At 38.5% G+C, this 23,804-nt stretch overlaps 1 protein-coding gene and 1 long non-coding RNA gene across 21 annotated transcripts in view; one reads left to right on the top strand and one right to left on the bottom strand.

Annotated features, from left to right (window-relative positions):
- The first annotated feature begins 1,517 nt into the window (after nt 1-1,517).
- Nucleotides 1,518-13,619, top strand: LOC103280384 (uncharacterized). Its single transcript, XR_507325.2, has 3 exons — nt 1,518-1,656; nt 7,003-7,102; nt 13,390-13,619. It is a non-coding gene; the product is annotated as an uncharacterized LOC103280384 (long non-coding RNA).
- baz2b (bromodomain adjacent to zinc finger domain 2B) overlaps nt 7,195-23,804 on the bottom strand; it is a 286,844-nt gene continuing 270,234 nt past the window's right edge. For 14 of the 20 annotated variants that reach the window (XM_062969086.1, XM_062969200.1, XM_062969242.1 and 11 more), the window contains 9 exons: nt 21,484-21,757; nt 20,505-20,660; nt 20,119-20,279; nt 19,249-19,559; nt 18,711-18,846; nt 14,406-14,552; nt 11,749-12,014; nt 10,672-10,815; nt 7,195-8,662 (listed from right to left, as the gene is read on the bottom strand). In XM_062969086.1, coding sequence (XP_062825156.1) covers nt 8,509-8,662; nt 10,672-10,815; nt 11,749-12,014; nt 14,406-14,552; nt 18,711-18,846; nt 19,249-19,559; nt 20,119-20,279; nt 20,505-20,660; nt 21,484-21,757 — 1,749 coding nt within the window. In that variant the 3' untranslated portion in view covers nt 7,195-8,508. Of the gene's footprint in view, nt 8,663-10,671; nt 10,816-11,748; nt 12,015-14,405; nt 14,553-18,710; nt 18,847-19,248; nt 19,560-20,118; nt 20,280-20,504; nt 20,661-21,483; nt 21,758-23,804 lie in introns of those variants that run through there. The other 6 variants (XM_062969376.1, XM_062969499.1, XM_062969577.1 and 3 more) reach the window with 3 other exon arrangements.

The following is a 23,804-nucleotide window of genomic DNA, read 5'->3' as shown; positions in this document are numbered from 1 at the left end:
GTAGATGAATAAATAAATAATTTTAGACTTAGGCTCGCCCAAAGTCTGAAATGACTTGAAGGCACACAACAACAACAACAACAACAACAATCCTAATTAATTTGACTATCTCATTGGCCAGAAGCAGGCCCACACTTCCCATTGAAGTCCTGATAGGTTTATGTTGGTTACAGTTGTTTTCATTTTTAAATATTGTATTGTTCTTTCATTGTTGTTGTTGTTTTGCACTACAAATAAGACATGTGCAGTGTGCATAGGAATTTGTTCGGGTTTTTTTTCAAATGATAATTCGGCCCCTCCACAGTCTGAAAGATTGTGGACCGGCCCTCTGCTTTAAAAGTTTGGGGACCCCTGCTGTATATAATGGATATGAGACCAATATCTAAACAAGGAGCGAAGTGATTGGCATTTTGGAATATTTGCATATATGAAATATCTTGGAGAGGACGATAATTATGTATGTTTCACATTCACATAAGCTGAAAGCAATCCTACGTGTGATATTTGTAAGAATGTTGAAGGTGAAAGAAAAGTAGAGTCTCACTTATCCAAGCTAAACAGGCCAGCAGAAACTTGGATAAGCAAATATCTTGGATAATAAGGAGAGATTAAGGAAAAGCCTATTAAACATCAAATTAGGTTATGATTTTACAAATTAAGCACCAAAACATGATGTTATACAACAAATTTGACAGAAAAAGTAGTTCAATACGCAGTAATGTTATGTTGCAATTACTGTATTTACGAATTTAGCACCAAAATATCACGATATATTGAAAACATTGACTACAAAAATGCATTGGATAATCCAGAACGTTGGATAAGCGAGTCTTGGATAAGTGAGACTCTACTGTATGTGTACACTGGACTCTGAGGAAACCAAGGTGTCACTACCTCAGCCAGTTTTGGGTTTCTGAATGAGGGATGCTCAGCCTAATTACTCATTGCTTTCCATGACTGGTGTGTATTTATATATGTATGTTAAGTTCTCACAGAATCAAGTGTGACCAGTATTGCGAGTTATATCAGAGGATGTCTCTACTGACACCACAGCCAAAGGCATGATTGTGAGTACACTGTGGAATGACACCAATTTAACCCCCATGGATCTCTCAATGCTATGGAGTCATAGAATTGTGGCTTTACAAGGTCAAACGACATATGACACCAAGGACTCCCTATTAGCATTGAGTCATGGCGGTGTTAATGTATAGTTCTGCTGCCAGGGGAGAAGGAGGAGAAGAAACGGCACGCGCACTCGTTATGGCACGCGAGACCCTCCTTTCTCTTTTTGAAGCGAGCGCGCGACTAACGGCCTCCGCGAGACGACCTCGAGCCCCGAGCCTAACTCGCATGACGTCACCGCAGCCCCCCCCCCCCTTCCCTTCCCCAGTTCTAGGCTTACCTCTCTCTCACGGCTGCGCAGTCGCTTCTCTCCTTCGTCTCTGCGAGAGGAGGAGGAAGCGGCGCCTATCAGAGCGGAAGCCAAACAAAAGGTCACGTGAAGTGGCTTCCCCGCTGAGAGGGAGAGCCAATGGGAAGCCAAACCCACCGAGGCTGCCACGTGATCGAAGGCAGAAGTGGGTGGGGAAACAAGGAGGCCCAAACAGCTGTGGAGCAGCCCTTTAGAGACGCCTGGATTCGGAGAAATAAGGAGTGGGTGTATTATTGTTATTATTATTATTATCATTATCAGCATTATTGTGTTATCGAAAGTTTTCATGGGTGGAATGACTGGGTTGCTGTGAGTTTTCCGTGCCATGTTCCAGAAGCATTCTCTCCTGACGTTTATTATTTATTTATTTATTTATTACAATACTTATATCCCGCCCTTCTCACCTATAGGGGACTCAGGGCGTCTTACAATAAAACACAATATAGAAATATTACAACAATTCAATCAATTAAAATTCAATATATTAAGCATTGATAAAAATATACATATAAATGTTTCGCCCACATCTGTGGCAGGCATCTTCAGAGGTTGCGAGGTCTGTTAGAAACTAGGCAAGTGGGCTTATATATTGAATCAAGAAACATGAAAGGCACTGCAGACTAACTCAACTAAAGAAGTCAGCCATAGCAGAGCACTTGATAAACCAGCCTGGACACAGCATATTGTTTGAGAACACAAAAATGCCAGACAACTCTAACAACCACCATGTCAGACAACATAGAGAAGCCATCGAAGTCCACAAGAAACATGTGGACAATTTCAACAGAAAGGAGGAAACCTCAAAAATGAATAAAATCTGTCTACCAGTATTTTTAAAAAACTCTAAAATCAGGAGAGTAAATAAAAAACAACACTCTGAAAACGGGAATTCATACAGGAAACAATCAGGACCAGCTAACATCTCCTAACAAAGGATTCCCATAGGCAGTAAGCAGCCAGGCCTTGAAGCTGCAAGGCTTTTCAATGCTAATCAAGGTGATTAATTGCAACATTCACACTTGCCTCCAACAGGTCTCACCCTGGACCTTCCACAGATATATAAATCTCCCTTGCCTAGTTTCCAATATACCCCACAACCTCTGCAGATGCTTGCCATAGATGTGGGCATAACGTCAGGAGAGAATGACCATACAGCCCAGAAAACTCAGAGCAATCCATCATCCTTATTATTACATTGAGTAGTCCTAAGGCACGTCTTCTCTGTGGAACAAATGCAACTTGACTCAACTTTAACTGCCTTGCCTCAGTGATATGGCATTATGGGAATTGTAGTTCACTGAGGCAGTAATCAGATCAAATCAACCAAAACATCAAACATCTGAAATTATAAAAGGTCTTAGTGACAATCTTTACATGTATCATGACATATGCTTTCATGATCTAGAATCCATTAATTTGACTTTCACAAAGATGTGCAACATAAAATACTTTATATACTGATAACACTGTGCTTTGGGGTCCAATTCAGTTGGTTTGAGGGGAGAGGGAGGCACTTCTTCATTTGATAAACTTTCTACATTAAGTTGATCACATTTGCATTCAGCGTATTCTTTAGCTTCAGGACAGTCACATTCTGATTATTATTGCTGTGTTTGCGATATGTGTCTGCTTCTGCATGTGAATTGTTCCTGGGATGTAGTCTAAGCCTCCCTCTAAAACTATACTTTTCCCTGACGGCATGTCCTCAGTAAAAATGTTTAATGGCTGCTAATACCTATTTCTACTTTTCTGTTTCCTGTCTCTTCCAAATTAAATGTAAAAGTAGTACAGTAGAATCTCACTTATCCAACATAAATGGGCTGGCAGAATGTTGGAAAAGTGAAAGTGTTGGATAATAAGGAGGGATTAAGGAAAAGCCTATTAAACATTAAACCACATTATGATTTTACAAATTAAGTACCAAAACATCATGTTTTACAAAAAATCAACAGAAAAAGCAATTCAAAACACAGTAACATAATGTAGTACTTACTGTATTTATGTATTTAGCACCAAAATATCTCAATGTATTGAAAACTTTGTCTACAAAAACATTGACTACTAAAAGGCTGACTGCGTTTGATAATACAGAATGTTGGATATGTGAAGGTTGGATAAGCGAGAAACTACTGTACTTGGCAAAAGTGTGTGTTTATGTGTGTGTGTGGTGGGGGAGTCTAGAAGTAGCCTTTTCTTTTTCTTTCTTCTGTCAAGAAGCGTAGCTTTGTTCCAAAGCACTCACCATTTTTTTTTAGTAATGAGCTTGGGCATAAATATGGCCAAGTCAAGTAGAACAAATCTTCTTGTAAGCTTTGGCATAGTAGAGATAAGAGACTGATTTCTAATTTTGATAAAGCAGAATTAAATATTCTGAATAATTTACTGAAATAAATTTACCCATTCTCCAGTCACACGGATTAGCTATTTAGAAAGGATGCTATTCCAGTGCTCCATAATTGGGGGACAAGGATACAATTTTGTGCACGTTTACCAGGAAATAAGTTTCTCTTATTGTTTCCAAGAAGATATTTTGATCATTGTACTGTACAAATCTAGTAATGAAATGTTTAAAACAACAAAAATGCATCTTAACAGTGTCAGTGAACTTTCACATTAGGTTCAGTTAGCAGGTTTTCTTTTATTGCAATCAATTGTGTGTGGAAGGTGTTATTCTCTTTTAAAATGCACACTCCATGTTTGCCTCTACCTCATTACATCAAATATGATTATACATTTTCCGCACTACATTTCTTGACTCACATGCCACCTTGTCACATGCTTGTTTATCATGGGTTTTGCAACTGTTTCCTACAGTATCTGTCATTTCCTGTCTCATGACGCATATTCCGATTTGTGTGTATTGTATCTGAATCCGTATGGGAATAGTCTGCAAAGTGTAGTTTTTGGAAGGCAGAAGTAGATGGTAAAGTTGTTGTCTAGATACATTGTTTTTTCTGTAATTGCACATGTATAGTGCTGTATTGTGTTTTATATGTCATGGATCGTCTGTCTTTTTTCTCATCTGCACACCATCAGCTGTGCCTCTGATGTGTCCATATGGGCATGTTTGGCGGAGTGTTGTGCTGACCACAATATCCCTCCGAAACCTTTCTCCTTTCATTCCACTTATGGTGTATCCAGTGGAAGGACTGTAGATTCTGATGTCCTGATCTGCTTGGAGTTGTTTCCTTTATATTTTTTTACTCCCCATTTAAGTTAGAATCTGCAAAATTTGGCTGATCCAACATACTGAACATAATCCTTTTTTAAAAAAAAAATCCTGATCCATCCTGTTAGTGTGGGTATCTTTTTGCAAACATATCTACTTACCGTATATACTCGAGTATAAGCCAACCCAAATATAAGCTGAGGCACCTAATTTTACCATTAAAAAACTGGGAAAACATTGACTTCAGTAAAAGCTGAGGGTGGTAAATTTCAGAAATAAAAATAGATAACAATAAAATTACATTAATTGAGGCATCAGTAGGTTAAGTGTTTTTGAATATTTACATAAAGCTCAAATTTAAGATAAGACTGTCCAACACTGATCAAATCATTATTCTCATCATCTTCAATGTAAATGTGCTTATGTATCCTTTTAATAATAGTAGAATAAAATAATACATGTAATAATAATAATAATAATAATAATAATAATAAATACAGGAAAATAATACATGTAATAATAGAGTCAAATAATAAATGCAATAATAATATCAGAGTGAAATAATACATGTATTAATAACAATAATAAAAATAGAGTAAAATAAATGTAATAGTAGCAACAATAATAGAGAAAAATAATAAATGTAATAATACCAATAATAATAGAGAAAAATAATAAATGTACCATATACTCTCGAGTATAAGCTGACCCAAATATAAGCCAACCAGGACTCTCACCCGAGTATTAGCCAAGGGAGGCTTTTTCAGTCTTAAAAAAAGGGCTGAAAAACTAGACTTATACTCGAGTATATACAGTATTTGAAAAAAAAACCCCAAACTTTGTTATTTTCCTCACTTTACAGCCCTGCTCTCCTAAGCTTTGTCCTAAAGCAGTGGTTTTCAACCTGTGGGTCTCCAGATGTTTTGGCCTTCAACTCCCAGAAATCCCAACGCTGGTAAACTGGCTGGGATTTCTGGGAGTTGTAGGCCAAAACACCTGTGGATCCACAGGTTGAGAACCACTGGGCTAAAGTAAAGCAGAATCATGAAAAGAACAAGGCAGGACTTTCCTCCACAATAAATGTAATTGATCATTTTGCTTTGTTTAACCTGTTTCTAGCAGAAATGAACTGGGGACCTTTGAACATCTCAGCCCAGATTTCCCAGAACACACACATTTTTCAAAACATAACTGTCCATTAGGATACTATTCACTCTTTCCTATTTGATTTCCAAGCTATAAAGCTGCAGATCCTTCAAAATCTTGCAAGAATGCCCTTTTAAGGCTTCAAAACTCCATATATTTGAAAATAAATTAAAGGGGGGAGGGGTAAGGGGAGTGATGTCAAGGAAAAAGGATTGATTGGGAGGAGCAAACCAGTCTGCTGTGTGATGGGTCAAAGGGCAATATTTCTAAAAGGTATGGGGACGGAGTATACATCTTACATAATCAGCAGCCATAAAGTATGGTTTGAATATAGTTTGCATACAGAGCTAGTTTCCAGTCTTGTGTGTGAGAAGATCCTACATCAACGCTTTGTAAAGTTTATTTATAATATACATATATTTGTCTTCCACAACCTAGTAATTCCAGATGTGTTGCAATAAGCTTGTCATCCCAGTTGGTTTATATTATTTGTAGTGTTTATACTGCTATGTACAGTGTCTTCCACTGATTTCTATCTGGAACAAATATAAAACAAGATACTAAAAAAGCATATTTTAAGGCAAATGGATGGAAATTCACTTTTTAAAAGCTAATCATTACTCTGTTAAAGGTGGCAGTTCTGTCTACAGAACTGTTTGTGTTTGGATGTTTTTGGAAGACATGGATTGGCCATTCACTCCCCGGAGACAATGCAGACACCAAATCTTTGATCTCAGCTTGGCGCCACTTCACTCCAAAACATGATTTAGAGTCATACTGTCCTACCATTAGAAGGAGTCACAAGGGCGATTTAAACCAACCTGTGCTATGTAGGAAAGCTCAACTACTCCTTCCCAGAAAGATGCTCATCCAACCTCTGCTTAAAGACCTTCCAAGAAGGAGAGTCCACCATTTCCTGTGGCAGTCCATTTCACTGCTCAACAGTTCTTACCGTACTAAGTTCTTCCTAAGTTTAGATGGAGACTCTCTTCTTGTAATTTTGTGTTCTAATACCAGCTAAAAGAGCCAAGCTTCCTTCATATTTTATATAACAACACCTGAAATAATTAAAGTTAGCTATTATGTCATATTTCAATCTTCTCCAAGCTAAACACACCCAATTTCCAAAGTCAGTTCTCATAAGGCTTAGTTTCTAGAAGTGTGACCATCTTGGTCACCATCCCTGGATATGTTCTATTCAAGATGGATATTAACAAATATTCTTAAATGGCAATTCCTTGTGTGGTTGCAGAGAATCCCAGTTTGCCCTCCATCATGACTAACATCTGTCGGGAGTGTCTGCCGGAAGCTTTTCCTTGTCTCCGCAGTATGTTTTCTGATTAATACTGAAGGTAGGATCTTCCTGTTAATAAGCAATATTTTTGTAAAAAAATATATTCTGAACGTATCTTACAGGAAATTAAAATAACCAAGTGAAAAAAACTGGTTTGCAAAACAGCCTTTTATTGTATCCGTGCCACACATACTAGTGAAAAATAACACTCCTAAAAAAGAAAAAAAGGAAGAATGCTACCTTTTCCACAACGTTTTGTTTTAAATGAAACTTCAAGTACTCTTACATAGGTACAAAAGAAAAAGTCTGATCTATCTGCCTCCAACAGGCCACCACAACACACAGTAGATAAAACACAGTGGTTACAAATGTCTTTTTGTTTTTTCTGTGGCAAGGCAAATGGAGGGAAATGTTTGTATGAAAAAATACTGTGCGCATAGGAAATTGTCACAATTTTATTCCACATGGATACAAATGATTATACTTGAATTTGAGGCCCTGGTGGCTTGAAATTATATAACAAAATAGAAAAATGGAAAACTAATATCCCCTACACCCTGTTTTAAAGGCAGGCACTACAAAGATTAAGGAGACTCCACAGTGTTGGTAGAGGATAGTTACTGTACAAGCCATATAGTTATAATTACCTTAAAACTAAAAATGCTACAGTCCTTCTAAGGCATAAACAATAATGTCTGCAAACAATATGTACACATCATACATATTTAAAACAAGACTTAATATAAACAATAATGAACAGTATATACATATGCCTCATTTTTCTTCACTGCCTTGAAATACAATTTAACTACACAAGTGATGCAGCAACATATATATAAATGTACTTGTAACTCTACAGTAAAGTTTAATTTTTTCGTGCTTTTTACAGCACATCAGTGTAAACAGTTTTACTTGGCTTTGTTTTATATTTTAAAACATTCCTTGTTGTATTTTCAAGATTTAAAGCAATTTTTTTTCTAATTCTTCCTTTTCACAGAAAACGAAGAGTCTGGATGCTATTTAATCATAAATAATTCATAAAATTAAATACATTTACTAAAAAATAAACTACAAAGTAAAAAAATGAAAAATAGATATTTATTGACAGGGAAAAGAGAACATTTTTCCCCAAGTAGAGCTCTGGTGGTTGAATATTCAGTGCGTTTTGATATATTTTAAATTGCTATTGCACTATTACACCCCTTACATTTAAATTCTTTGGGTGTGCTTCCCTGTTCTACCTAAAATAGTTTGATAAAACACACAAACCAAGAACCAAGGGCCATGGTTGCTGTAGGAGTGAAGCCTCGGGAATCAGTACCACTCCCTTGTGATACTTTAAGGAAAAATAAAACAGTCATTAGGTATGCATGTGCCTTGTACTTTAATGGAAATACAGTTCACATTGCTGGTCTCATTTGTCCTCATTTAAGAAAAGAAAATATGTCGTCGACTGGGATCACTTCAGCTCACTTTAAAAATTTCTGTCCATTTTTTTTCAAAATGTTTCCTCATGTTGTGGCCAGCCCGGCCGATATCAGAATCGTCTTCATTAAAGGTTTCACAGTTGTCAAATACAAGCCTGACGTCCACAGCAAAGGCTTCAAGATTAGGATATCTGAAAGGGTGGGAAAGTCCTGTTTTTAGAAGCACATATTGAAAGCAATAATTCTTTCATCCGTAGGAATGAGAAAGCAGGGAGGAAGGATTTGTTTAGAATTGTACTATGCCGATAGTAAATACCTCGCACCAAAGGTTTATTTTTTGCTAGCAAGCTTTAAAGTCTAATCTCACCAAAATGTTACTGTAACAACATAATACCTTGGCTCATAGTCAGAAATTTTAAGTCTGATGGTTTTAGCACAACTAATACAACTAGCAAGGTTAAATGAGAAGAACATTTAATAATGCAAATGCTTTATTAAATAGGCACCGCCATCCTCCTCCAGGGATGGCAAATGCAATCTAGTGGGACCAATGCAAATATCTTCAGGGTGCGACAGCAAAAAGGATATTTGCTGGAATCCATGATCACAGCTATGGATGCTTGATTTAGAGTTACACATCTATAACTATATCGAATTCACAATCCTTCCATATTCAATAGTGTAGAGCAGGGGTCCCCAAACTAAGGCCCGGGGGCCAGATGCAGCCCTCCAAGGTCATTTACCTGGCCCCTGCCCTCGGTTTTAGACTTAGGCTCACACAAAGTCTGAAATAACTTGAAGGTACACAAAAACAACAATCCTAATTAACTTGACTATCTCAATGGCCAAAAGCAGGCCCACACTTTTCATTGAAATCCTGATAGGTTTATGTTGGTTAAAATTGTTCTTATTTTTAAATATTATATTGTTGTTGGGGGGGGGGGGTTGCACTACAAATAAGACATGTGCAGTGTGCATAGGAATTCGTTCTTTTTTTTTTTTTCAAATGATAATTCGGCCCCTCAACTGTCTGAGGGATTGTGGACCGGCCCTCTGCTTAAAAAGTTTGAGGACCCCTGAGTTAGACCTTTGGCCTGATGCAGCAGGGTTCTTCTTATGTTCACCAGCATATGAAATACCCACTGCTGTTCCTCCTCAATGAAGCCCTATTGCGAATGCAAATATAAAGATAAATGAAATCAGAAAATTCTGACAATGAGCAATAATTCAGAAATGTTTACTTCCCTGGTGGTGCTCCTCTTCTTCCTTGATACAATGCAAATACAGGCACAAGCACTTGAGCCCATTCCCACTTAAGTTCCAGGGAGTCTACATTACCCATTAAAAAGTACTTTTTGGTGAGAGTGAGCTGTCAGAAAATTCATTAAATACTGGCTATGCCCTCATAGATGAGGCCTGCCCCTTTAAATACATTCCTACATTCCATGAAAGCAAGAAGAACTGGGAATACCTGATTCAAATCTATTTTACACTAAAATGATTCCAAATCTCAGGCAAGGAGAGGATTGGCAATACTTGATCCAGGTCACCACTAGGAGTTTCTAGATTCCTAGTATCACAAGATTCCCCTTTTGAAAATAAGCTGCCTGGGATGCCAATCCATCCCATGTTGTTTGTTCTGCACATTAGAAGTGTTTTACAGAATGTCTGGCATATACATATATGACAGGTTGCCTCACACCAAATGTTTCAGATCTGATGTGAGCCAATCCTTCTGTGTCTGCAGAGTTATAAGAAACAAGCTTAAATTGACAGGTGTGTTTGCAGTAATAACTTGATACACGTCTTTAACACAAACCACACTCCACCCCTCAAAGCAAAGTTAACTGTGATCTATATTGTCCATCAAAAGTGCATCAACATCTATTCTTCAGTCAACAAATTCACCCCACAGTTGTTTATTTACCTGGCGGTGATATCCCAGAAACTAAGGATACTTATAATTTGATCTTACAGAAATAGTTATTTTAAAATGTGATTTACTCCACCCCCACCACCCCTATGATTCATCTAAGTTTTACTGGGACATGAAAGAAACCTCCCAGCAGGATGGTAACACATCCGGGCATCCCCTGGGCAAAGTCTCTGTAGACGGCCAATTCTCTCACATCAGAAGCGGCTTGCAATATGTTCTCAAGTCGCTTCTGACACTATAAAAAAAAAACTAAGCTTTACTTACTGTCCACTATTCAGTTTGTCTCGAATGGTGGAAAAATCCATGGGTTTCTTAATAACTTTCCTATAACCAGGAACATGTTTCAAGTTTACAGGAAGTAGAAAAGGCCATGCATCTTCGTGAGTTTCCAATTCAGACAAGAGCATGCTGGGAAAGGGAAAAGCAAAACAAGACATGAGTTTCTGAACTGCTTTGTGCTTTACATACCATTATATCTGTAATTCTTTGAACAAAGCTATTCCTTTCTGTCACACATAGCATGAGTAAATTTTAGACTGCGAAGGCAGCACTTCAAAATCAAAACATATGTGATTCAAGGAGAGAACTTCATAAAACTGAAGGAAAGGATATCAAGTATCAGACATACTCTCACTTCTCCTATCTTGCGTGCATTGGTGTTTATTGTGAAGTTTCATTCTTGGAGGACAGAAGGCGCAATCCAACTCCTCACATGTAGGGAATAACTCATGATGAGTGGATTGCTCTTCCACATCATCCATAGAAACAACCTGGTACTGGTGTTGGTGTTACCTGAATGTTCCTTGCTATATAGAAAATTATCAGTTGGTTTCTGCCTTTAACATAAAATCAGTTTTCTTATCCTTCCATCCTCTTATCTCATTTTTGTCCTCATCTTGTCCAAATAGCATATAGTATTATTAAAGTTCCCCGCACAAAGCTCAATTTGGTAATACCAGACAAAATGAAAAGGAACAACAGCTCTAACACAAAAGTTATCTAAGTCTGATATTGGTTCCAATGTATATAGGCTTCAGGGATACATGATCAATAAAAGTATCTTCCAGATGAAGTAAGCATATGGTTAGTCATGTTGCTATATACAGAATGAATAAAATAATAATAATGGAGCACCGCTCTCAAAAACGTCTTCGCAAGTAAAGTCCAAATAATTCCCAAGTAAAGTCTACAGGGGTGCCTGGAGTTAAAATCCAAAACACCAGGAGGTCCAAAGGTTCGAAACCACTGGTTTAAATAAATGGATCAACTGACATCCTTTAACATTCAGAAACTTCAGTTTGTCCTCAAAATTTAAAACAAATATGCCCTGAAAGTTAATACCTGCTTATAGCTGCGTCTTTAGATTCATCTCGTTTAGCTTTTTTCACAGGGGAAACACTTTCCTGTTTCAATGGACTAGCAGAAATATTTTCATCTGTTTTCCTCTTTTTTGAGTCTACTTTCCCTCTTTTGACAGAGCTGCTTGTAGATGCAGAGTCCTCTTCATCCACTTCAACTGTTAAAGGCAGTTTCTTGCCTTTTTTGCATTCGTTGCTTTTCTTCCCTTTGTTCTGATTTTTTTTAACTTTTAAAGTCTGACCACTTGCCTGCATCAAGAGAAAAAGCCCCAATAAAATGAACACTACATAAAAAACAGGCAAGCCAATGTTTATCTCCGTAGGCAAAGCAGTTCCATGTACATGAAAATTCAACATAAGCTTTAACGGAAGAGTATGAAGGTCAATTTGTAAAAGATACAGTAATGTGTACAAATGTGCATGGTTAAGTAAACACACACTACAGAACACTGCAATGGTCCGGCCATCATTCTCAAAGGCCATTTTAATACATGCACCTTTCAGATAATTCATGCACTAAACACAACTTTCTCCTGGAACATCAGCTGTTATTGTAACCAGAATTATATGACCTCCTTCAATTCAGGATTGTATGAGCCACATCTAGATCTTTCTGAATCTGGGACTGGTTCATTATCGGGATTGCCTGTGATGGATTATTTAAGTTTTATCTTTGCTATTTTTATCTGCTACAGTAGAGTCTCACTTATCCAACATTCACTTATCCAACGTTCTGGATTATCCAACGCATTTTTGTAGTCAATGTTTTCAATACATCGTGATATTTGGGTGCTAAACTTGTAAATACAGTCATTACTACATAGCATTACTGCGTATTGAACTACTTTTTCTGTCAAATTTGTTGTCTAACGTGATATTTTGGTGCTTCATTTGTAAAATCATAATCTAACTTGATGTTTAATAGGCTTTTCCTTAATCCCTCCTTATTATCCAACATATTCACTTATCCAACATTCTGCCGGCCTGTTTATGTTGGATAACTGAGACTACTGTATTAAGTTTTAAAGTTAGGTTGCTTATATATTGCTTAATATGATCTGCTTTGATATAATTTGTTTGTATGTTTCTTCTTGCTGGCATTGAATGCTTGCCATATATGCTGGAAACTGCCCTGAGTCCCTCTGGGGAGAGAGGGCAATCTACAAATAATTTATTATTATTATTATTATTATTATTATTATTATTATTATTATTATTATTTATTTATTTATTACAGTATTATTTACCAGTCAGTACTCTTATCACTTCATCCCATTTACTAGCCATTGGAAAGATGGAAGTTTACTTAAGTAGAAAGAATCACAATGGGAGCTCATGGCATTTATTGTGTAAACAGGCTCTTGTATGCCCCAGCATTTCACAGATGATAACCAGGATATGTGTGGTCATGCAACATCTGGATGTCACTGCAGCAGTGTGCTTTTGCCTACAATTTAGGAATAAACTGAGTGGGAATTACATTTTGAGCTATAGTTCGCAGAAACTGAATTAAGCTGAATTTATGTATATAATAGTTTATTCATTCATTATACCTTTAACTTGTAAAGTGAAGAGTTAAAAACCTATCTGTGGCCTGAAGTGTTTTCATCTATTTCAATTTCAGCCCCTTGCTGTTACCAAGATGTGCAGGCCTGCACTAACCTAATACCATCAGAGAAGCAGTTTACTTTTTAAAAAATGTACAGATTCACATCTTCTGATGAATTAACCTGTGGCTAATGTGAGCCAGTCCTGCTTCTCCGACAGATGCATCTTTCTGATAGATACAACTGACAAAATATATTTTCTGCTTGCATATATTGCAATGAAAATAAATTGAGATTTCTTAACACATATTCAATCTATTCCATTTATCTCTTGCCACTGACTATGACTTCAAATATTTTTACATATACAGTATTGACTTTTGTATCCATGAAGGAATACATTTCAGTATCCCCATAGATAGCTGAAACAGTGGATAACAAAAAAACCTATATTATGCCTTTACTTGGGCCAAAAGCATTGTGGAATCACACTGAAGAACCTGGAGAGGTCCACAGAAGCATAAGTAAAACTGGATATCGAATCTATGGATATGGGGGTCATATTTTGTGTGTTCCAAAAATGCAGTGTTTTGAAAGGCAAGAGGGATAAATTATATGTAAATAATTCCTTTTTCTAGACTTCCAGAGGTCCTGTTTCCATGGTACATGCAAAGAAAAGAATTTTTTTGAAAATATGAATATGCTTGAAAATATTAATTCATTTGGTTGGTTTTTTTTTTTAGTTGCATATTCTGTGGACTACTCTGCATGGAAAAATTGCAGCAGTTACAGTTCCTGGAAAGTGTTGCACTGAAAGGACTCAAACTAATTAAATGCTAATCAAGGTGATTAATTGCAATATTCACACGGGCCTCCAGCAGACAAGAGTTCCTTCTCTCACCCTGGATCTTCCACAAATATATAAACCTCACTAGCCTAGTTTCCAGCATACGTCACATCCTCTGAGGATGCCTGACATAGATGTGGGTGAAATATCAGGAAAGAATGCTTCTGGAACATGGCCATACAGCCCGGAAAATTCAGACTCCAAGCCCCTTTCTCTTCCATCAATTCACCTTTAAATTAGCCTCACCTTTGCTATGCAGGCAGGACAGAACCAGTCACCATCTGGGATACAACTGATTTTGGGTCTGTGGCAGTAAGTATGGCAGCCTTTGTCACAGCCATCACATAGAAGCAGCAGTTCCTCATTATCTCCTTTTCGACATATTTGGCAGTACTGCAATACAGAGAAATTACTTCATATAAATAAATTTCCTTTAATTATGTGGTATGACAAGCAACATATGATGCACGTGCACTGTAGAAGATAATGCAATTTAAAATAATGTTCAGAATCTATGGGCTATTTACACAGAAAGATTAGAAATAAAGAAAATGGCCAGTCTTTCAACTTACTCTCCAACCCCGTCACTATTTTATGCACAACATCCTACTTCAGCTAGGGATTGGTTAGTTCAGTGAGGGAGAGGTTTTAGGAATTATAAACATTTTATAAGGTCAAAAGATGTTCTTTTCAGATGTTTAGTTACATCTCTTTTGAGTATAGTGGGTCCTTGGTATCCACTGAGGTTTGGTTCCAGCCCCCCTGTGGATGTCGATATTTATGGATGATTTACAAAGAGGTAGTAAAATTGTGTCCCTCATACATAATGGCAAAATCAAAATTTGCTTTTTGTATTTTTGGAGGGTATGGTGAGGAACATTTTCAAGCCATAGATGGTGAAATCCATAGAATGTGTTGTCGAAGGCTTTCATGGCCGGGATCACAGGGTTGTTGTATGTCTTTCGGGCTGTGTGGCCATGTTCCAGAAGTATTCTCTCCTGACGTTTCGCCCACATCTATGGCAGGCATCCTCAGAGGTTGTGAGGTATGGATAAACTAAGTAAGGAAAGGAAAGAATATATATCTGTGGAGAGTCCAGGGTGTGGCAAGAGTCCTTTGTCACTGGGAGCCAGCATTAATGTTTCAGTTAATCACCCTAATTAGCATTGGAAATGTTTTGTCTCATGCCTGGGGGCATCCTTTGTTCAGTCAAGCCCTCAGAGTTTTGGTTCCCATCTACTGTTTTGATTTTGGAGTTTTGTAATACTGGTAGCTAGATTTTGTTCATTTTCATGGTTTCTTCCTTTCTGTTGAAGTTGTCCACATGCTTGTGGATTTCAATGGCTTCTCTGTGTAGTCTGACATGATAGTTGTTGGAATGGTCCAGCATTTTTGTGTTCTCAAATAGTATCCTGTGTCCAGGCTGGTTCATCAAATGCTCTGCTATGGCTGATTTCTCTGGTTGAATTAGTCTGCAGTGCCTTTCATGTTCTTTGACTCTTGTTTGGGTGCTGCGTTTGGTGGTCCCTATGTAGACTTGTCCACAGCTGCATGGTATCCGGTAGAAAGGAAGAAACCATGAAAATGAACAAAATCTGGCTACCAGTATTACAAAACTCCAAAATCAAAACAGTAGATGGGAACCAAAACTCTGAGGGCTTGACTGAACAAAGGATGTCCCCAGGCATGAGACAAAACATTTCCAATGCTAATTAGGGTGATTAACTGAAACGTTAATGCTGGCTCCCAGTGACAAAGGACTCTTGCCACACCCTGGACTCTCCACAGATATATATTCTTTCCTTTCCTTACTTAGTTTATCCATACCTCACAACCTCTGAGGATGCCTGCCATAGATGTGGGCGAAACGTCAGGAGAGAATACTTCTGGAACATGGCCACACAGCCCGAAAGACATACAACAACCCTGAAATCCATAGAATGTTGAATCTATGGATACTGAGGGTCAAATGTATTTTTATAATCCTGCCCGACATCTCCCAGATTCATGCTGCTACCTCTTATTTATCAGTCTGTGTTAAATATGCAATAATTAGGAATTCAGTTCAAATCATGAGTGCCACCAAATATTAATACAGCACTAAATTAGGACACCTAAGGAGATTTTGAATTGTGAGGATGTGGATAATAGAATTTCATTTGTGCAGAAAAACAAACATGCTCCACAACACATGGACAATTCTAGTAAATTTTTCATTTGGCTAAAATCTGGAGTTAAAGCAGAAGAAGTTGATATATGAAATGTCACGTATGTTATTTAAATACTGTATACATTCATGCATGAATTAATTTCATGTATAAGTCAAGGACAGATTTGGGGGGGATTTCTTTTATATAAGAGTTAAGGTACAGTATTTACACTGATTCATGGATAAGTCAATCCAGGTTTTTTGCACTAAATTTGACATATTGTTTGAGACTTATACTTGAGTATATAGCGTCAATCTAAATGCCGCCAAATCATGTGGTTGACTTCTATATGCTCAAAATATGTGCCTTGGAGCCCCCCAGTGGCTCAGCAGATTAAACCGCTGAGCTGCTGAACTTGCTGACCAAAAGGTTGGTGGCTCAAATTCAGGGAGCTGGATAAGCTCCTACTGTTAGCCTCAACTTCTGCCAACCTAGCAGTTTGAAAACATGTAAATGTGAGTAGATCAATAGGTACTGCTCTGGCAGGAAAGTAATGGTGCTCCATGTAGTCATGCTGGTCACATGACCTTGGAGGTGTCTACAGACAACGCCAGCTCTTTGGCTTAGAAATGGAGATGAGCACCAACCCACAGAGTCGGACACAACTAGACTTAATGTCAGGGGACATTTATGTGCCTTGATATTCTGTGCGACAGATTTAAGAATCACAGAATACAATGTTTAGTGTAATATGGTATTTTCTTTGGGGGCTGGGAAAACTATTACTTTCCCTTGCTGAAGTGATACTACCATGAGCTAGGAGCATTTTAATTTTGGGAGGGCAACACGAGTCTTAGAGCAAAGTTCAAAAGATTTCTGTTCTGGTGATAAGGGTTATACCTTCCAGGGTAAGAATAAAATATTTAAGGTCAGTATCATCTGAGATTTTTCATTAAGAATTTACTCTCATGACATAAATGTATTCTAGGAGTGTTTTTATCACATTTGAAGGCCCACGAACCTCCCAGGAGTTAAATATTTTTGGCAAATGTTTTCCAAAATTATTTTGTCCCAAACTATTGTGAAATGTACACTAGGAGACGTGGAGTACATTTGCACCATATTCTGTAGACCCCTCACCCCAAGGAAGTAATTTAGTCCCAGGAAAGGTCTTTTATGCCTCTTGCACTCTCAGGCCCTTCTTACACTGCAGTATAAAATCCAGATTATTTGCCCTGAACTGGATTATATTAGTCATATAACCTGATTCAACACAAATGATCTGGATTTTATATGGCAGTATAGATGGGACCTCAGAGGCATTTGGGGCTACATTGCACTGATAGATTGACTGATTGATTGTTCAGCAGTGGAACTCTCTTCCTTGGAGCGTGGGGGAAACCCCTTCCCTGGAGGCTTTTAAACAGAGGCTGATGGCCATCTATCAGGGGTACTTTGTGCTTTTTCTGTATGGCAGGGGTTGGACTAGATGGCCCATGTGGTCTCCTCCAACTCTTATACTATGATTATATGGCTGTAGGAGCAGGGTGCATCCCTCCAATGTCTCCTAGAGGGTTAATGTGTTGCTAGTCCTTCCTGCCTGCCTGCCTTCTTTTCTCATTGCCCACTATGGAAATGAAATAAGCTGGCCATAGTAACAAGCAAAAGAGATGTCTAGAAGTTTATAGGAAGCATAAAAGTGGGAGAAGGCAGTTGTTATTTCAACAGTAACATATTCATTGTTTAATTACTAACATTTACCCATTGATTACTATAGTATAAAAAGCTTAATTTTCAGAAATCTGATGCCCAGGATTCATGCAAAATCTTCTTACATGCATTTGCATGCCTTTTATGAATATGCAATTAACACAGCAGTGCTTGTTAATTTGTCATTTCTATGCGGAGATGGACATTTCAGCCTGTGTGCCTGTAACAAGTCGTCCAATCTGCACGTAAGTTGTATTAAGTGGGCATGCAAAGAAGCCATGCGCATCTTTTAAGCATGTACTTTGCATCTCATTTTTCTGAAAAAGCCTTTAATTGCAGTCTCTGACACCAACTCCCCACAATGGTCATGTAGAAGGTGTCGTTCTGCTTTCATTAGCATAGTGACCTCTCCCAAAGAGACAGAGAAAGGCCCGTTCCAGTTTTTTTTTAAAAAACGACTCTGTTCAAAATATGCCAGCAGAAGGGCTATTTGTCACAAGAAAGTTCAGAATGCTGAAGTTAGCTACAAAAGAGCACAGTTTCATCAAATAATTTATCTTAACCAATGTAAAAAGTGCAATTGAACTTTTGTTGTCATTTTCATAGGCAGCAATGAAAGAGACACACTATCAGTTGAGGTATCTGGAAAGGAGGAAAATAGGATACGTAAAAATCAGTTCACAACACTTACAACTTTCATAATAGATTTTTCCCATGCTATTGATTTCTGTAACTGCTGAATGCACAGAGCTACCTGCGCAGCACTGCGAGCTTCTGACAATGCCCTTCTCCATACCCTTAGCCCTGGAGCAATATCCTCTTCCATTCTGCATTGAAATATAGAGAAATTAAGCAGGTCACATCCATTTTCATCAGGTTCTGAACGCGGAACAATCATTGTCACATTGAAAGCCAAGCAATGACAAAAACGTACACAGCCAATAAGGGTAATAAGGCTTAAGCAACTAAATTTGATGTAGTGCACAGACTGTGGCTACGTGCCTCAAAGCTTAGTCACAACCAGTTAAATGTAAGATAACGTTGCAGGATTAACATACGGAACAACGGGGGAGGAAAAAAAAAATCTTTACAAAGCACCATGCATAATAAACGTGATCTGTGTGGATCAGAGACATACAAGAAGATACATAGATAAAACACACAATAGAAAATAGGCTCCAATTAGCAAAGAAGCACAATAATTTTTCAAGTTAATCTCAATAACCTACCCGTCACCATCACCACTAACGGATGGTGCAGGAGCAGGGACAGTAACTGTGCCCACATTATCCAGTTTGATCTGAATGGTGGTACTTAAGGGGCTCTTCAGATACCTTCGCTCTATGTTCTGCTCCAAGTCAGCAAGTCGTGTTACAGCTATATCTAGAGGGTTGTCACTCTTCCGTTCTAGAGTACCGCTACTGCCGTCTTCTCCAGCAGCGCAATCACCATCATGTTTCTTGTGCAACTTAGTAATTGACTTATGTTCATAATATACCAGGTCTTCCCTTTCCGATGCAGGTTCGGGACACATCCAACCCTATATTTCAATAGAAAGGTTTGCACAAGTTTGTTTGCTACTGTAATCGTCTCAGTGTGGACAACCGACCCTTTGATTGCCCCGTACATTGTGTATGTTTCCAAAGATTTCAGACATTTGAGGCATAGAGTGTCTTAGCTTTTCTTTCCTGTTGCACTTGATTAATGACACTTATTGCTTTAAAGAATAAGAACGTTTTATGGCAACAGTATTCTGACATATTGTTGCAAAAAGAAGAATCAACAAGACAAATCTTAGATGAATTCACAACTAAAAGGTAGTCTAGGCCACTAGTTATGTCATTCTTCATGGTCATTGCCATTGTTTATATACCTGGCTCATATTCCCTCTCTGCTAGGGCTACTAAAACATTTTTAAGAAGATGAAATATTTTAATGCTATGTATTCTTAATCTAATGAAGCTACAGAGGATTCCCCTTCACCCCGCATTTCCCTGTGAGACATTACAGAAAAAGCACTTATCCTTAACTGTAAAAAGATGCTGTATCACTTTTGCAGTTACATTATGGGAGAGCAGTTTGACTTAAATATATTTTACCTTGATTTGCAAACTAGCTGAGGCCACTCTTCTTTCCAAGTCCTCCACCTGCTGAAGGATCGCAATATCCATCTCGATTGCCTGTTCTTCTACAGACCAGTTCTCCACAATATCTCGTGTTACCTGGTTTTCATCATTTTCATTTACTTCAATAATTGCAGCTGTATTTGGGAATCAGATTAGGTTGCTTTTAGGACACGTTCAGTCTGTGTTTGAAAGCTCGTGTGTTTATATATGCGTGCATAGTGGATAAACTATTCATTATTTAGAACTCACCTGGATGAAAACACTTGTTACATGGGTCAAAAGAGAAATGAAAAACAGTCAAGATGTTATTTATCACTATGCTTTTTGCAATAGTTGAGCATATTATTTCAGCTACATACCATCTTTATTCTTGAGGCAGGCTAGAGTAATATAATCCATATGTTTTTGTATTTGCTTCTGTAAGGCCTTCTCTCTAATTCCCCTGAGATGCAACACTTTCTGCAAAGCTTTTAGGTCCTCTGGGTCAATAATTCTCCACCAGCCAAACTGCATTTCTAAATAAAAACAATGTAATATGTTTTTATAATAAATTTCTTGACCAAGATTCAGAGTTAGAGATATGGGCACAGGGGAGAAGCGCGGGTACAGCTGAATCTTTACATCTTGGTTGTCTTGCAGCCATTCCTACTACTGGGAAAAAACACTTTTTACCATTTAGATATACATGTACGGCAATTTCTGCTGTGACTTTGACAAAGGGAAATCGAATCAGGAAATCCTGTGCTAGAATCCTTACAAAACTTTTCCTTTTTGGAGTCTAAGTATAAGTTTAAGTATAACTGTAAGACCATTTCTCCTGCGATTTGGATAAAGGGAAATGTTTGCTCTCCTTAGAATGCTTACTATTTATTGATTTCCTTTAGTAACTTCAAGGCTACCAGTTGAGTGTTGTATTTCTCTTTGGTGCATGTTTTAAAACTGCTTTTAATGTAATACTGTTGATGTTATTTTCTGTTTGAATTGTTCTTTTATTTAATATTATTGCAAACCACTGTGTATTTCATCTTTGCAAGAAAGATGGGAGATAAATCTCATAATAAATAAATAGGTGTGCATTGTTCTCCTCTTCCCATGTTACCATTACAATAACAATCCAAGAAGATGAGGGAAAGACTGAGTAAGCTAAGGTCACCCAGTGAATTTCCAGGGACACAGGAGATAGTTCTTTCAAGTACAAGTTTACTCTAATGAAGTCCCAGGACTTTCTATCAATTATCCCACACTGGCTATCATAGATGTAAAATTAATCCTAGTTCTTAATTCCAACATAAAGAGGAAGCAACCAAAAATCTAAAAGTAGACATATTTCGTACTTACCCTCTGGGATGGGCTTTGGACTAGGATAATCTACTGGTTTGGCTACTTCAACCACAGTAGAAGTTACACAAGCTTGTTTTTCAACTTGTGACACAGGTGATTCACTTTTACTCGTTGAAAGATTGGGTGTCAAGAATGAATTGCCATTTCCTTCTAACAATCCCATTCCTGATCCTATATTAGGCAAAGGAGATGAGAACTGAAGATTTGAAGTAATAACTCCAGTAGGCCATCCACAGAACTGAAGTCCCATTACTGGTAATCCTGTCTTTAGCTGTTAAATATTTTTGGGGGAAAAAGATCACTGTTAGTTCATCTACAGCTGCAGGTGGTAAATGAGGAATAGGAACAGATTGTTTTGATATAAAATATTTCTTCATTTATCACATTTAACATAAAGAAATGTGCTTGAAATGCTGACATGACAACAACATTGTGCTTATTACATATTTTTAAATACTAAGAATTGGGATCCTACAGTAGCATACGCTCACATAATCTGTCATACAAGTTGTGTTACTTCCTTGTCATTTTGGCAAGAAGACACTAGCACCTGTTTCTCAAATTTTTGGAGCTTGCAGTCTTCTACAAGATAGTTACAAGGGTTACTGAATTATGACAATTATAAAACTGTTGATGGGAGGTTGGATCGTTAACATTAGCACAAAAGCCAAAAACCATCTTCTTTAAAAGCCTGCCTGAATAAAAAGGTTTTAGCTTGCTGCCGGAAGGGCAGCAGGGAGGGGGCCATTCTGACTTCCCTGGGGAGAAGGAAGTTCCAGACTCACGGGGCAGCCACCGAGAGAGAAGTCCCGCTCTCTCATTCCCACCAACCGTGCTTGAGATGGAAATGGGACTGAAAGAAGGGCCTCTCCTGAAGATCTCAGGGCCTGAGCAGGTTTGCACAAGGGGATGCGGTCAGCCAAATAGCCTATACTTGAATTGTTTAGGGCTTTAAAGGCCATAACCAGTGCTTTGAATTGTGCCCAGAAACAGACTGGAAGCCAGAGGAGCTGCTGCAACAGGAGGGTTATCAGCTTCTTGTAGCCAGCCCCAGTTAGCAACCTTGCTGCAGCTCTTTAGATCAGCTGAAGTTTCTGAGCACTCTTCAGAGGCAACCGCACATAGAGCACGTTACAGTAATCCAGACAGGATGTAAGTTAGGTATGTACCACCATGGCCAGATCTGGCGTCTCAAGGAGCGGACACAGTTGGCACACAAGTTTTAATTGTGCAAAGGCCCTCCTGGCCACCACAGAGACATGGGCCTCCAGGTTACGTGCTGAGTCCAGGAGGACCCTCAAACTGTGGACCTATGTCTTCAGGGGGAGTGTGACCTCATCCAGTACAGGCTGGATCCCCATTCCCCGATTTGCCTTTTGACTGACTAGGGATACCTCTGTCTTGTCTGAATTAAGTTTCAATTTGTTTGCCCTCATCCAGTCCATTACTGATTACAGGCACTGGTTTAGGGCCAGGACAGCTTCCTTGGCATTAGGTGGAAATAGTAGTAGAGTTGGGTGTCATCTGCATATAGGTGGCAGTGGCACCATACTCCAAAACTCCGGATGACCTCTCCTAGCGCATATGAAACCGTATAGGTTAAAACGCATAAGGAACAAAATGGAACCCTCAGGAACCCCACAGGTCAACAGCCAGGGGTTTGAACAGGAGCCCCCCAGCACCACCTTCTGAGTACAGCCCTCCAGGAAGGAATGGGGCCACTGTAAGACAATGCCTCCCAGTCCCATCTCAGCAAGACGACACAGAAAGATACCATGTCAATGGTATCAAAAGCCACCAAAACATCCAGGAGAAACATCAAGGACACACTGGATACACTCCCCCTGCCTAGCTCTCTGGGTATGTCATCCAACAAGGCAACCAAAGCTGTCTCTATTCCAAAACCAGGCCTGAAACCAGGTTGAAATAGATCTAGATAATCAGTCTCATCCAGAAATCCATGGAGTTGGGTGGCCACCAGACACTCCCAAGACGTTGCTCAGAAAGGGAAAGTTGATCACTGGCTGATAGTTGTCCATTATGGAGGGGTTCAGGGATGGCTTTTTAAATAGAGGTCTCACAACTTCCTCCTTTAGGCAAGTTGGAATTTTGCCTTGTTCCAAGGAGACATTGACAACCATCTTCAACCACTCTGCCAGGCCCCCTCTGGCCTGTTTGATCAGCCAGGAAGGGCAAGGATCTAGAATACATGTGGTAGCTTTCACCTCTCCAAAGATCCTGTCCACATCCTCAGGCTGCACAAATTGAAAGGTATCCAGCAACACTGGACAAGCAGGAGCCAGAATTACATCTATTGG

This window comes from Anolis carolinensis, chromosome 1 (genome assembly GCF_035594765.1).
Source record: "Anolis carolinensis isolate JA03-04 chromosome 1, rAnoCar3.1.pri, whole genome shotgun sequence".
Lineage (NCBI taxonomy): Eukaryota > Metazoa > Chordata > Lepidosauria > Squamata > Dactyloidae > Anolis > Anolis carolinensis.
Note: the sequence above shows the minus strand (reverse complement) of the source record. Positions and strands in the feature narration are given on the sequence as shown.